General features: G+C 49.6%; 2 protein-coding genes across 3 annotated transcripts in view; one reads left to right on the forward strand and one right to left on the reverse strand.

The window, feature by feature from the left end:
• Positions 1-96: 96 nt before the first annotated feature.
• Positions 97-10,484, forward strand: TADA3 (transcriptional adaptor 3). 2 transcript variants are annotated; one of them, XM_020887500.2, is made up of 10 exons: positions 97-260; positions 603-660; positions 1,369-1,601; positions 2,941-3,191; positions 3,311-3,416; positions 4,951-5,092; positions 5,184-5,287; positions 6,762-6,871; positions 7,812-7,997; positions 9,928-10,484. In XM_020887500.2, the coding sequence occupies exons 3-10, from the start codon at positions 1,395-1,397 to the stop codon at positions 10,118-10,120; spliced, it is 1,299 nt and encodes a 432-aa protein (XP_020743159.1). In that variant the 5' UTR covers positions 97-260; positions 603-660; positions 1,369-1,394; the 3' UTR covers positions 10,121-10,484. The 2 variants fall into 2 exon arrangements, with proteins under 2 accessions (XP_020743159.1, XP_020743160.1); XM_020887501.2 differs by lacking the exon at positions 97-260 and adding an exon at positions 271-483.
• The window catches only part of OGG1 (8-oxoguanine DNA glycosylase), a 32,810-nt gene continuing 25,395 nt past the window's right edge, over positions 5,325-12,739 (reverse strand). Inside the window, exon 6 of the mRNA XM_070455583.1 lies at positions 5,325-9,584. Coding sequence (XP_070311684.1) covers positions 9,488-9,584 — 97 coding nt within the window. The 3' untranslated portion in view covers positions 5,325-9,487. The remainder of the gene's footprint in view (positions 9,585-12,739) is intronic.

Consider the following 12,739-nt stretch of genomic DNA (forward strand, 5'->3'; position numbering starts at 1 on the left):
TCTTGCTTGTAACTTTGGCTTTCTCGTCTTTATTCCCGCCGTCTTCCCTCATAGTCATGCAATAGTGCAGCCCGACCTCAGGTTGGGCACCATATTAGGGCAAGGCAAGGCGGAGGAGCCTTTCGATCCTTCCGGTTCTGCGCCCCCATCCTATCTTCAGGCCCCTCCTACCTGCAGCCTTTGGGGCTCGGCGAGACTAACTGCCGGGCCGAAAACCTGGCTGCCGAGCCCCGCCCTCCAGCGCCGGGCGGTTCCCTAGGGTACGCCCGTGGGCATACCTTCTGCATCCCACCTGCAGCGGGCTAGCTCGCTGCCCGCAACCCTCCCCCCCAAAAAAAGACTGGGGTCGGTACTCGCGTCTTCCCGCCCCCTTGTCAACTGCAGGGGGCCCTCACATAGCCAGTTCCGGGGCGGTTGCTCTCACCGACCGGAACTCTCCGCCCCTCCCGCGGCCCCGGCGCCGCTGGAGGCAGCAAGGAGGAGGTAGAGGGGGCGGGGGCCGCGGTAGGGTGTCCTTAGAGGACTGGTACCCTGAAGGCGGAACATTGGGACCATCCATGGGTGGGGTCAGCCATTAACCAGCCCCACTTTTCCTGTGCCAGGCACTGAACTGAGCTCTTGACTGGCATCAACTCTAAATCCTCAGAACATCCCAGGGAGGTAGGTACCATTATTACCCCACTTTACAGATTCAGACTTAAGGGAAAACAGACTCAGGCTTCTTTTTGTCTCCATTTTACGCATAGAAAAACCGACTCAGAGTTAATTAACATGTTCAGGGCTACATAGATATTGGTCAAGCCTGGGCTTGAATCCCGCTGTATCTGGCTGTCCAGAGATCCAGGTATCTCTTTACTATCTGGGGCAAAGAGAAGGGGCAGAGGTCGGGAGGGGTGAGACAGTGAGAGGCTGGGAGGCAGGAAGAACATTAGCATAAGTCCCGGATGCTTGGAACTCTGGGCTCAGCAGAACCCAGGAAGAGTGGAAGTGAAGGGAAGAGCATCAGAAAGACAAGCATAGTAGTATGGTATATCATGGCAGTTAGGTGAAAAAGTTCAAAACCACCTGGATTCAAATTGCATGTTGGTAAGCTTGGACCTGCCGCATCCTTACAAAGTCTGTTTCCTCATCTGTAAAACGAGCGTGGTCCCTGCTCTTGGGCCTGAGTGAGGAGTTCAGTGAGCAGCCAGTAGAATGTCTGCGCCTCACTTGGCACACAGTAGGTGCTGTGAGAATAGGAGCTAAGCCATCATCCTTGTCAGTAGGGTGCTGAAGCCTGACTCTCCCCGAAGCTGTCCCTGGATGGAAGGAGCCCTTGGACTTCTCTAGTGCCACTTTTCCCCCCATCAATGGTCCTTTCCTCTCCAGCTCCACAGGCTCCCCTGTCCTGAGCCATGAGTGAGCTGAAGGACTGCCCCTTGCAGTTCCACGACTTCAAGTCTGTGGACCACCTGAAGGTCTGTCCCCGCTACACGGCGGTGTTGGCGCGCTCTGAGGACGACGGCATCGGCATCGAGGAGCTGGACACCCTGCAGCTGGAGCTTGAGACCCTGCTCTCCTCTGCCAGCCGGCGCCTGCGGGTGCTTGAGGCTGAAACCCAGGTGATAGCCTACAGAGGGGACATCACTGCAGTCCACTACAGGGATGGACTATGACACGTTATGGGATGTCTCACTGAGTTAGCCTCAGCTGCTGATGCCCCGGTTACAGGATCTCAGGGGTGAAGAGAGAGAGACCCAGACATTGCTTGTGTGACACATAAAATATGCAAGAAAGTGCATGATCCTTCTAAATTGTGAGATTTCTTATTCACTAAGCATCTAGGGACCCCCCACTCCTCACAATGCTTTGAGTCTGTAGAGTTAATTAGGACAATTCTGGCCTTGGGGAGTGCGCCAAGTAAAGGGAAGGGGAGGTCAGACACGTATCAGGTGAATTGCTGTTTTTGTTAGGAGTACTGGGGGAACTGGAATGGGAGGCCTGCATTTGAATCCTGCGGTTTCTGAGCTGTGTGACGTTGCAAAACTTAACTGCCTGCTTCTGCAGATCAGTCCTCCTTCTGCAAAGTGGGCTGGATAATAGGACCTACCCTCAACTTTTGTGAGGATTAGGAGAGATTTTTTGCAAAGGCTCAGCCCAACGTCTGACACTAAGTAAGCATGTCAAATGTTATTTATTGGTCTGACTCTTATTATTTCTATTTATGGCATAAACATCCTCTGAGCCCTGTGTGCCAGGTGCTCTGCCAGAACCTGGGGAACAGAAATAGCTGAGATGAACTTCCTGGTCCTCAATAGCTTATAGTCCTGTTGAAGAGACAAGGTACTCTGTTTATTCTAGTTATGACCAGATGACATGATTGGGCCTAGGGCTGCAAGGTACCAGAGACTCCTATAGGAAGAAGATGCCATTTTAACTGAACCTCAGAAGATGAATAAAATTAACTTGTGGTCCTTTGGAACCCATGGAAGCTTTTCGAGTGGGGCTGTGGCATAGTTGGTTGTCTTTTAGCATCTAAGAAGCTAGATAGCTGATACAGAAAAGGCTTCCTAGTCACAGTGACATTTGAGGTGAAGGTTTGCTGGGAGGCATGCGTGCCTTCAATAGAATGTTACTGCCAGCATATTTTCCTCGGGCTAACATGCACTGCCATGTGATCTGCTTGTTTGACCTGCTAACACTGTGTGACCAGGTTGGGTGCTGCAGAGGTGAATCAGTACAGACAAGTGAATGGAGTGATGACAAGTGTATGAAAAAATCTTGTGAGATGGGCACAGAAAAGGAGCTGAGTTTTGCAGTATGAGTAGGAGTTTGCTAGATAAAAAGAGGAAGGGGAAAGACTTAGAGCCTCCTTGAGTTCCAGATCTTAATTTTTCATGGGGAGATGGAGTCGTCCTGTGTCTTTCCTTCTCACTCTCAGTGACAGTCTTTGAATTTCAGATCCTCACTGACTGGCAGGATAAGAAAGGTGACCGACGACTCCTGAAGCTGGGTCGAGACCATGAGCTTGGAGCTCCCCCCAAACATGGGAAGCCCAAGAAGCAGAAACTGGAAGGGAAGGCGGGACATGGGCCTGGCCCTGGCCCTGGGCGACCCAAATCCAAAAACCTTCAGCCCAAGATCCAAGAATATGAATTCACTGATGACCCAATTGATGTGCCACGTATCCCCAAGAATGACGCCCCCAACAGGTTCTGGGCCCGGGAACATAGATGGGCCTTGGGATTTGAGCACTGGAGGCTGTGGAGGGGCCTGGGGCTGAGGCTAGTGGGGCAGGGGGCACCCCCTCAGGCTCTGCTTCTCTCTTTAGATTCTGGGCTTCGGTGGAGCCATACTGTGCTGATATCACCAGTGAGGAAGTGCGCACGCTAGAGGAGCTACTGAAACCCCCAGAAGATGAGGCTGAACATTACAAGGTAAAGACCCCAGGCCTAGATAGACATGATGGAGAACAAGAGGGCTCAGAGATGCCTCAGAATCAAAGATCACAGAGCTGTATATCATCTTCCTTTTTCTGTCTCCCCAGCCTCCTGACAGTTCCATTAACCCACTCAGACACCGGTTCTAGCTCTCAGCTTCCTCCCTTCTACCCTGCTACATCTTAAGGCATCTTCTTCAGTGAGGTCCGCCCTTTGTCTCTGTCATCCCCTTTGCTTTGGCTCAAAAATTCATCAACTTTTACCTTTACAGCCTGTTAACACTTGCTTCCCTCTGGAGGGATTCTCTCTCTCCCTTTTTTATTGGATGCACAACGTGGCATGTGGGATCTTAGTTCCCTGATCAGGGATCGATCCTGCACCCCAAGCAGTAGAAGTGAGCAGTCTTCACCACTGAACCACCATGGAAGTTCCTCTCTCTCTTTTTTAATGTTTTTATAATTTTTTTCCATTTATTTTTATTAGTTGGAGGCTAATTACTTTACAATATTGTAGTGATTTTTGCCATACATTGACATGAATCAGCCATGGATTTACATGTGTTCCCCATCCTGATCCCCCCTCCCTTTTTTAATGTTTTTAATGTATAGAAGTTTTTTATTTTTAGTTTTTGTGATGAAAATAAAAGAGGTTCCGTTAAAGAAAGTGTAGAAAATACAGGAAAATGTTGGAGGGGAATTCTCCCATAGGTCCGCTATCATGATCAGAGGTGCTTACAACACAGCCTCTTGTGGCTCCCATTACCCACAGACTCAAGTCCAGGCCTCAGTCCTTGGTAGCACAGCCCAAGTGCCCCTTTCCAGTTTCCTTGGCCACACCACCTCTTTACTGCTTGTTATTTGCCAGCCCCACTAAGCACCTTACCCTCACTCCAGGCTCACACAGGGTCCTTTCTGGTCTCTGGGCCTCTACACATGCCCATCTCCCCTTGGCAAACTAATACCCTTCCAGCCCCTTATTGCATGTTACCTGCATCAGAATGGTTTTGCAGGTTTCCCAGCAGAAGGTTGGTCTGTCTTTTGCACTGCCACAACACCTTAACCTACTGTCACTCCACTTGTCTGAATTTTTAAAAAACTTATTTGAAAAGGTAATCTATACAGGCAGTCACAAGTTCAAACAGTGCATAAGCTATTTCTCTCTCACTTCTAACTTTAAGGCCTGTAGTTCTCTCTAGAGATAATAGCTGTCAACTGAAATTGTCTGTATACACACCATTCTGCACCTTACATCGCGGAAATTTTCCTGTATTGCCTTCTGTGTGTTGTAGTTGTTTATGTACCTGGCTTCTCTACTAAACTGTGAGTGTAGAGATTTTTATCTCCTGTATCTCTTCACACCTGAGGCTCAGGCCTCAGCCCTGGGCTAGATACTTGGGAGACAGATAAATGAAGGAATGAGGGTGAACAGAGAGCCTGTTGGCAGTTCCAAGTGCACAGAGAGACCCTGCCACACCCCAGGCATTGCTGGCCTGTATTTATCTCTTCGGGGCTGGGTGGGATGTCTCCCACAGATTCCGCCCCTGGGGAAGCACTACTCCCAGCGCTGGGCACAGGAGGACCTGCTGGAGGAGCAGAAGGACGGGGCCCGGGCAGCAGCCGTTGCTGACAAGAAGAAAGGCCTCATGGGGCCCCTGACCGAACTGGACACTAAAGGTAAGTTCCTCACCTCCGTGCCCACCCCAGGCTAAGACTTGAGTTCCCAGAGCTTCAGCCCACCAGTCTACCATGTCTCTGCCCAATTCAGATGTGGATGCCCTGCTGAAGAAGTCTGAGGCCCAGCATGAGCAGCCAGAAGACGGGTGTCCCTTTGGTGCCCTGACACAGCGCCTGCTGCAGGCCTTGGTGGAGGTGAGTACCCCCAACACCAAACAGGAACCACTCTCACTCTGTTTCAAAGTTTAATTGTTTACTGAAGTATATTATATATATTAGAAAGGTACATAGGTCATAAATGTACAGCTTGATTGATTTTCACAAATGAGCACCCTTGTACAACTAGTCCCAAGATCACAAAATAAAACATCATCAGTATCCTTAAAGGCCCTCTCGTGCCCCTCCCAGTGTTTAACCTCTCCCACCTCCAGGGTAGCCACTACTCCACAGTTCCTTTTGTGGAGCATTAGTGAAAGGCCCTGTGCAAAGGGCTTTCTACACATCCTCTTGTTAGAGGCAGATAGTGGTTAACCCCACATTACACCAAACAAGGTTGAGGCTCATAAAAGGAACTGTTTGCTTGACATCACACAGCTAATAAGCAGAAGCAAGATTCAAACCCCAGGTTCAGCGTCCCTTTCTTTATGCCCACTGGCTACCCCAAGGCATGTCGCTTCACCTTATGAGCCTCAGTTTTCCCTCTGGCTCAAACACAATAGCATTTTGCCCTCCCATGTAGCATTCTGGGCACATGCTCCAGGTCAGTTGAGGTTGGGGGAGATCTCTGTTCCACACCATCAGATAGGGACTCCAGGTTTGCTGGCTTTTTAATTGTTTAAAAAATGTATATATGTATTTTGGCTGTGCTGGGTCTTTGTTGCTGCTTAGGTTTTTCTCTAGTTGTGGCAGTCAGGGGCTCCTCTCTAGTTGGGGTGCTTGGGCTTGTAATTGCAGTGGCTTCTTTTGTTGTGGAGCACAGGCTCTGGGGCACACAGGCTCAGTAGTTGTGCCCAGGCTTAGTTGCTCTGCGGCATGTGGGATCTTCCTGGTTCAGGGATCAAACCCATGTCTCTCCTGCATTCCACTGAGCCCCAAGGGAAGCCCACTTTGCTGTCGTCAACATGCGCTCTGCACAGGGTCACTCCAGATGTGACCGGCACTCCAGCCCACAGAAGAGAGCAAGGAGGAGTGTGTGAAGGTCCCGCTGCTGTGGCTCTCATCTCTTCAATCACTTCCACTGGAGAGTATTTGTCACATGAACACCCCGACCGCAGGGGAGGCTGGGAAGCGGGGTGTGTCTGGGCAGCCCTTAGCTCCTGTGGAAGAAAGGCGAGGATGGCTTTTGGACAGCCAGCAGCCTCAGCCACGGTGTGCTCAGCACAGCCCCTGGTTCGCTGCAAATGCCTGACGAACCCTAGTTCTTCTCATTACTGCTGTCGAGTGTTGCCGTCACTCTTCTGTGCCCCCTTTTGTATCAGTACAAAAACAAGATTTATAAAATGATCAAAGCTTTTTGGAGCCAGTGTGGGAAGACTTCCCAGAATGGGTGGAATGCAAAGAAGAAAAGATTATTTCCGGTATGTGAAGACTGTCCATGTAGGTTAGAGGGGAGCAGGAAAATGGTAATACTACAGCTCTTTCTTCCTCTGACATCTCTGTGCTCTTCTAGGAAAATATTATTTCCCCCATGGAGGACTCTCCTATTCCAGACATGTCTGGGAAAGAATCGGGGGCAGATGGGGCAAGCACCTCTCCCCGCAATCAGAACAAGCCCTTCAGGTGAGTGACATCCTATCCACAGGCTGGCCTCTGCTTCTGTTGACTTCTGTCAGTCCCAACATGGGGTGGTCTTTATATTCATAGAGAGACTGAGGACATTTTGATAAAGTCCAGTAGAAGTCAGATGTGTGGGCTGGCCCAGCACTTCTGCATACACAGACTTAGTTCAGGGTTTTCATCATGGCCCTGTTCTCACTGTAAACCTAAATGTCCAACTGGAGGGGACTGACTGGCTAACTCGTTGTAACTCCATATGATGAAATAACTTGCAACTATCAATCAAGTTAGAGAAATATAGTTATTTGACATGAAAAGATGGGATCAGTAGAGTGATAAGTGGAAAACATCAGTTGTAGCACAATATGACCCTATTTTTATTTAAGATATATTTAAATGTGTGTACCTAGTGGGTAAGAAGCTAAAATAATCCATAATAAAAGTGGGAAGAGGGACTTCCCGGGTTGTCCAGTGGTTAAGACTCCACACTGCCAGTGCAGGGGGTGCGGGTTCAATCCCTGGTCAGAGAACTAAGATCCCACAGTGCCATGAGGTGTAGCCAAAAGATTAAAAAAAAAAAAAGGTGCGACTAATATGTAACACAATCTAGGATACGTATAGTGTTTATATAATAGTAACATAAAATACATATTTTTATGTATATACCATATGGAAAGAAAATGGCATGTAATAACAACAGATAACAAAATAATAATTCTCTCTAGGTTGTTAGCATTATAGGTTTTCCCGTATTTTATTTTACATAATATATTGATATCTGTTGCTTGTGTCTGAAACAAGATCAAATGTGTCTGTCTCTATATTGTGATATGTAGACAGGCAGAGAGGGGGCCCCAGAGAGAAGGGAAGGTGTTTGCTAACTTGGGCACTCAGAGGGGCCCCCGCAGACTGGCCCGTGAGCTGAGCACTGCCTCCCCTGCAGCGTGCCTCATACTAAGTCCCTGGAGAGCCGCATCAAGGAGGAGCTGATCGCCCAGGGCCTGCTGGAATCTGAGGACCGCCCCGCAGAGGACTCGGAGGACGAGGTTCTGGCGGAGCTGCGCAAGCGGCAGGCTGAGCTGAAGGCGCTCAGTGCCCACAACCGCACCAAGAAGCACGACCTGCTGAGGTGAGTGTGGACAGGAGGACTGGGCCAGGAGGTGGCCAGTGAGGCCTCGGCCACAGGGGTCACCTTCTGGGAGCTTGACGACAGGCTTTCCAAACCTGGCAGGGCCTCTGAAGACCTGAGGAGCTTTGAAAAAAAAAAAGTCATTGCTGGGCACCACCTCACTGGTTATATCTCAGACATTCTAATTCCGCTGACTAGAGCTGAGGCATCTGTGAGTTATTTATTTACCTCAAACTGGTAAAAAACAATACAAAATTTTACCCTCTAAACCATTTTTAAGTGTACAGTTTAGTGATGTTAATTATACTCACATTGTCATGTGGCTTATTTTAAGTCTCTCCATGCTGATTTTCTTTTTTTCCCAAAGTATCCTTTTTTTTTTATTCTTGTTCTTTGTTTTTGGCGCCAAAACTCAGGATTGAACCAGAGACCTTTTGTTCCCCCCAAGTTTTATAGTGAAAAATTTCATACAGGCAGAAAATCTGATGGACTAGCACAGTAAACACCAATATACTCTCTACCTCAGATTATCAACTGTTAACATTTAGTTGGGCATCTGTGATTATCAGCCTCTCACCAGGAATTGACCAGTGTTGAAGTACAATGTCATTCATTTTGTATTCACTCCCATGCATCTTGCCCCGCATTGGTCACAACAAGGATGCAGGCAGTAACCAGAGGGAGATCATGGGAGGTGCTGCCATTTTATTGGGGAGACAAACAAACAGCCCAACTAAGTCCCTTTGCTTCTTATAGGCAGGTGCTGTGTCTTCACCTCACAGAGCCCCAACAGAGCAGGGCACACTCATCCATTTGGCCAGATTGCCTGTCTCTCAGACCTGGTGCTGGGGGTTAGGAGGAGAGGCAGGGCAAAGGGCTTATGGTCATTGCTTGAGTGGCTGGCAAAGACATGCACCATTAGAAGAGAAAGTTGCTGATACCCCAGCTGAGGTGCTGGGGTATTTAAGGATGAGGGTGTATGAGTGTCTACCACGTACCGGGGGTTTTATGTCTGCCCTCTTACTTCATCTCCGCTGCAGCCCAGAGAGCAGCTGGCAGTTTTCCCTGTGCACCAGATGAGGAAATAAAGGCCCAGCAAAATGAGTACTCTGCCGAAGGTCACACAGGCAGCCAACAGCCAAGCTGTGACTCAAGCCCAAGGCTGAGTCCAGAGCCTCTTTCCAGTTCCCTCTCAAGGGCAAGAAGAGGACAATACAGATGAAAGAGTACAGAGGAAGGGAGGTTGAGGGCAGGGGGAGAGAGAAGTGGGGCTGTGCAGGTGTGGAAGTCAGGGGCAGTGGCTGTCCGAAGGCCCGCCGTGTACCCCTCAGCCCTGCGTGGACAGGCTGCAAGGCATCTGCCCAGAGCAGCAGCTTCCGCTTCTGAAAAATCAACAGGTTAGACTACGTGGATTTCTTTAGTGACCTTCTAGCTCCACCATCAGTTGAATTGATAGGTCAAGTTCCGTTCAGAGGCATCAATTTGGCATCTCACTCGCCTCCTGTAAACTTCAGGCTGCCTGGACCCTTAGGTGGCTCTGGAATTTGGATGCCAAAGTAAGCAGGTCTTTTGCTGGCACCAGGACACCTTTTAAAGATAGTTGGGAGCCAGCCTGCTTTGATTCAGATCTCCTGCTCACTAGTTGTAGGATCCTGGGGCATTTCTTACCCTCCTTGAGCCTCAGTTTCCTCACTGGTAACAAGAATAATAGTAGTGCCTACCTCACAAGGTTGTTATGAGGATTAATTGAAATACTGTCTTTGAAGAGGCAGTACTTGGCACAGGGCACCACGTAAGTGTGGCTTGGTAACTTTGCTTTTTGGTACGGATAGGTCCATGGGTCCCTGGGTAGCAGATGGGCTCAGTCTGGAAGAGGGAGGAGCCCCTGTCAGGGGGCTTCCCACAGCATCTGCTTGGCTGGTCCCCACAGGCTGGCGAAGGAGGAAGTGAGCCGGCAGGAGCTGAGGCAGCGGGTCCGCATGGCAGACAATGAGGTCATGGATGCCTTCCGCAAGATCATGGCTGCCCGGCAGAAGAAACGGACCCCCACCAAGAAGGAGAAAGACCAAGCTTGGAAGACTCTGAAGGAACGTGAGAGCATCCTGAAGCTGCTGGACGGGTAGCTGTCACCCCTGCTCAGGCTGCCTTCCCCTGGCCTGGGAGAGGGAGGCCCACTTCCTTTGGGCTTCCAGAAGCTTCGGCCTATGGCTGCCTAGCTAATGTCAAATGGCAGCAGTCTCTAGAGACTGGGCCCTTCCCTGACATCTTCTGGCCTAACTCTACACAGCCAGAACATGAGAGGCCCTGCTGGGCTGGCCTGGGGCCCAGTCTCTGCTCGGTCCCCCAAATGAGAGGGGGCCTTCATTTCTGGGTCATCCTCACCCCCTCCCGTCCCCACCCCTTTCACCCTCAAGGACTTGTCCCTTGTGGTTTTGTAAAGTGCAGACTTAAGAATAAAGAGATTGAAACATGGTTTTTTAAAAAGCACCCAGAATCTCCGCATGTCTATTCTGTGGGGTAGAAAGGAACTGGTGTGAGTGGCAGAGTTGACTAGGGCATGCGATGGCTGTCAGCCTGTGGCCACTCACCCGGCTCATTCATTCAGGGAGAACTTTCTGAAGATGCCTGTGGCCACAGGTAACAGCTCAGCTCAGGCTGGTTTGACAGTAAAGACACGTGTTAGCTAGGGGTTTGGTGCTCCTGGGGCAGGGTGGCGTCCCCTCAGCCCTGGCTGACCAAAGGGCCGGGTATCTCCACACTTCCGTGGTGGCAGCTTTTGCCTGAAGTAGGTTCCCTTCCTGCTGTGCAGTGGCAGCCAGTAACAGCTGATGGAGGCCAAATGCTTCCTTATTTCTGTCCAGCACGAGAGGGGAGGAAGGTACCGGCTGGCTTCCACGGCCAACCCCAAAGACCAAGAAGTCTTTCCCAGACACCCTTAGGTCTCACCAGCCCAATCTCGGTCCTACATGCGCATTCTTGAACCAGCCACTAGCAAGGGATGACTCTAATGTGTTTAAACCACGCTCCATGAGAAATAAGTCTGCTTCCCCACTAAGCCTAAGGCAGTGGGGAGACAGGGTAGAACAGATGAATAAACAGTCTTGTCTCTGTCTCCAACTGTTCCTAAACTTCAGTGTCAGAGAGAGAATAATTTGCAATTTACTGTGGGAAGGTTGAGGTCCACATCTGGGGGCGGGGGTGTGTGCAGAGATTCCCTGAGGAAGTGACCTATGAACTGAGCCTTAAAGGAGGATGGCCAGGACGGCCAACACCTCTCCTGTTAGAGAACTGCCTTTTTCCTATTCCACCTGGCTCTGTGGGGCTGTCAGACGAGGGTGGACACGTGACACCAGTATGGCCAATCTCAGTCTGCCATCCCTCTAGCCACAATGACTGGTCCAAAGAGTGGGCAAGTGACCACAGCTGGGCCAATCAGAGGCCTTACGTAAGACTGCTCTATGGATGCTGAAAGAAAGGAGGACTTCTCTTTTGAGTGAAAAAAACTATAAGCTCGAACCATGCAGTAACCCATTTTCCCGCCACATGGAAAAGTCTGCCTGAGAATACAGCCAATTCAGGAAGCAGAGCCAGGAGATGGAAGACAAGAGCTCTCAAACGATATAGCTGATGCCCTGGATCCTCCACTGGAGTTCAGTTATATTCGCCCACAAATGTTTCTTTCGGCTTAAGCTAATCTACTTTGGAGCTTTGTCATTTGTCAACTAGAAAAGATGTGACTAATACAAGTGGATTTTGGCAAAAAGAAGGGTGGTGTGCAGTCCTGAGGACAGTGTGAGGGAGGCTCTGCCTCTTGCTATGTGGCGGTGGGGGGGTGGGGGAGGTGCTGCTGCAGATTTCAGTGATTCACTGCCCTGAGGTTCTGTACAGCCTTCTCAGAAACACCCACACTTAATTTCTAAAATTAAGTGCTCAATAAATTCGGCCTTGTACAAGGCACTGCTAAACTTTTTAAGCTATTGAATCTTCTCAAACATCCTTCATGTAGGTACTAATAATATCCCAGTCACAGATGAGGAAACTTAAGTCTTAGGAGCTGATATACCTTGCCTGCTCAAGTGGTGGATTAGTGGTTGAGCATGGTTTCAAGCTCAGTCAGTTTGACTTGCACACTGAGTCTCTCTATGACACATTAGGGCCCCACTTCCTTAGAGTCTGTGTATGGTACTTCTAGGTTTAGGTAGTGCACAACCTGTACGGCAATACATGGAAGCCCTGCCTACAGACCACCTGTTCTTAGTTAGGACTCGTTTTCATGTCCATTAGGCCAGACCATAAGTATAGTAGGCGTCATTAGCACAGTGTTCCAGGAACAGAGACGGTTTTGTGGAGGAGGAAGGATGGCAGCCGAGGTCCCAAGATTAGGTAGAATTGGGAGAGAGGAAGGTAGACATTATAAATAGAAGGAAAAACCCTAGAAGACTGACTGGGCCTAGTTCATCAGGGAAAAAATGGAACTTTCAAGGATCGGTTGTGAGAATTCTAGTTATTCTCTATTGCACCTCTACCTTCTGCCTGGTACTATGCTGGTGCTTCGCTCCCATGTCTTATCTGATGCTCATTACACACCTACAAGGTGAGGAGTAACATCTACCTTGCAGAGGAGGACATCCAGGCTCAAAAAGGTTCACTGCCTTCTGAGGCTACACAGCCTCAGTGCAAGAATGGTTACAGCCCTGGAGTACCAGTGACAGGTAACAACCACAGCAGGACAGGGAGTCCCT

Source organism: Odocoileus virginianus, chromosome 26 (assembly GCF_023699985.2).
Source record: "Odocoileus virginianus isolate 20LAN1187 ecotype Illinois chromosome 26, Ovbor_1.2, whole genome shotgun sequence".
Classification (NCBI taxonomy): domain Eukaryota; kingdom Metazoa; phylum Chordata; class Mammalia; order Artiodactyla; family Cervidae; genus Odocoileus; species Odocoileus virginianus.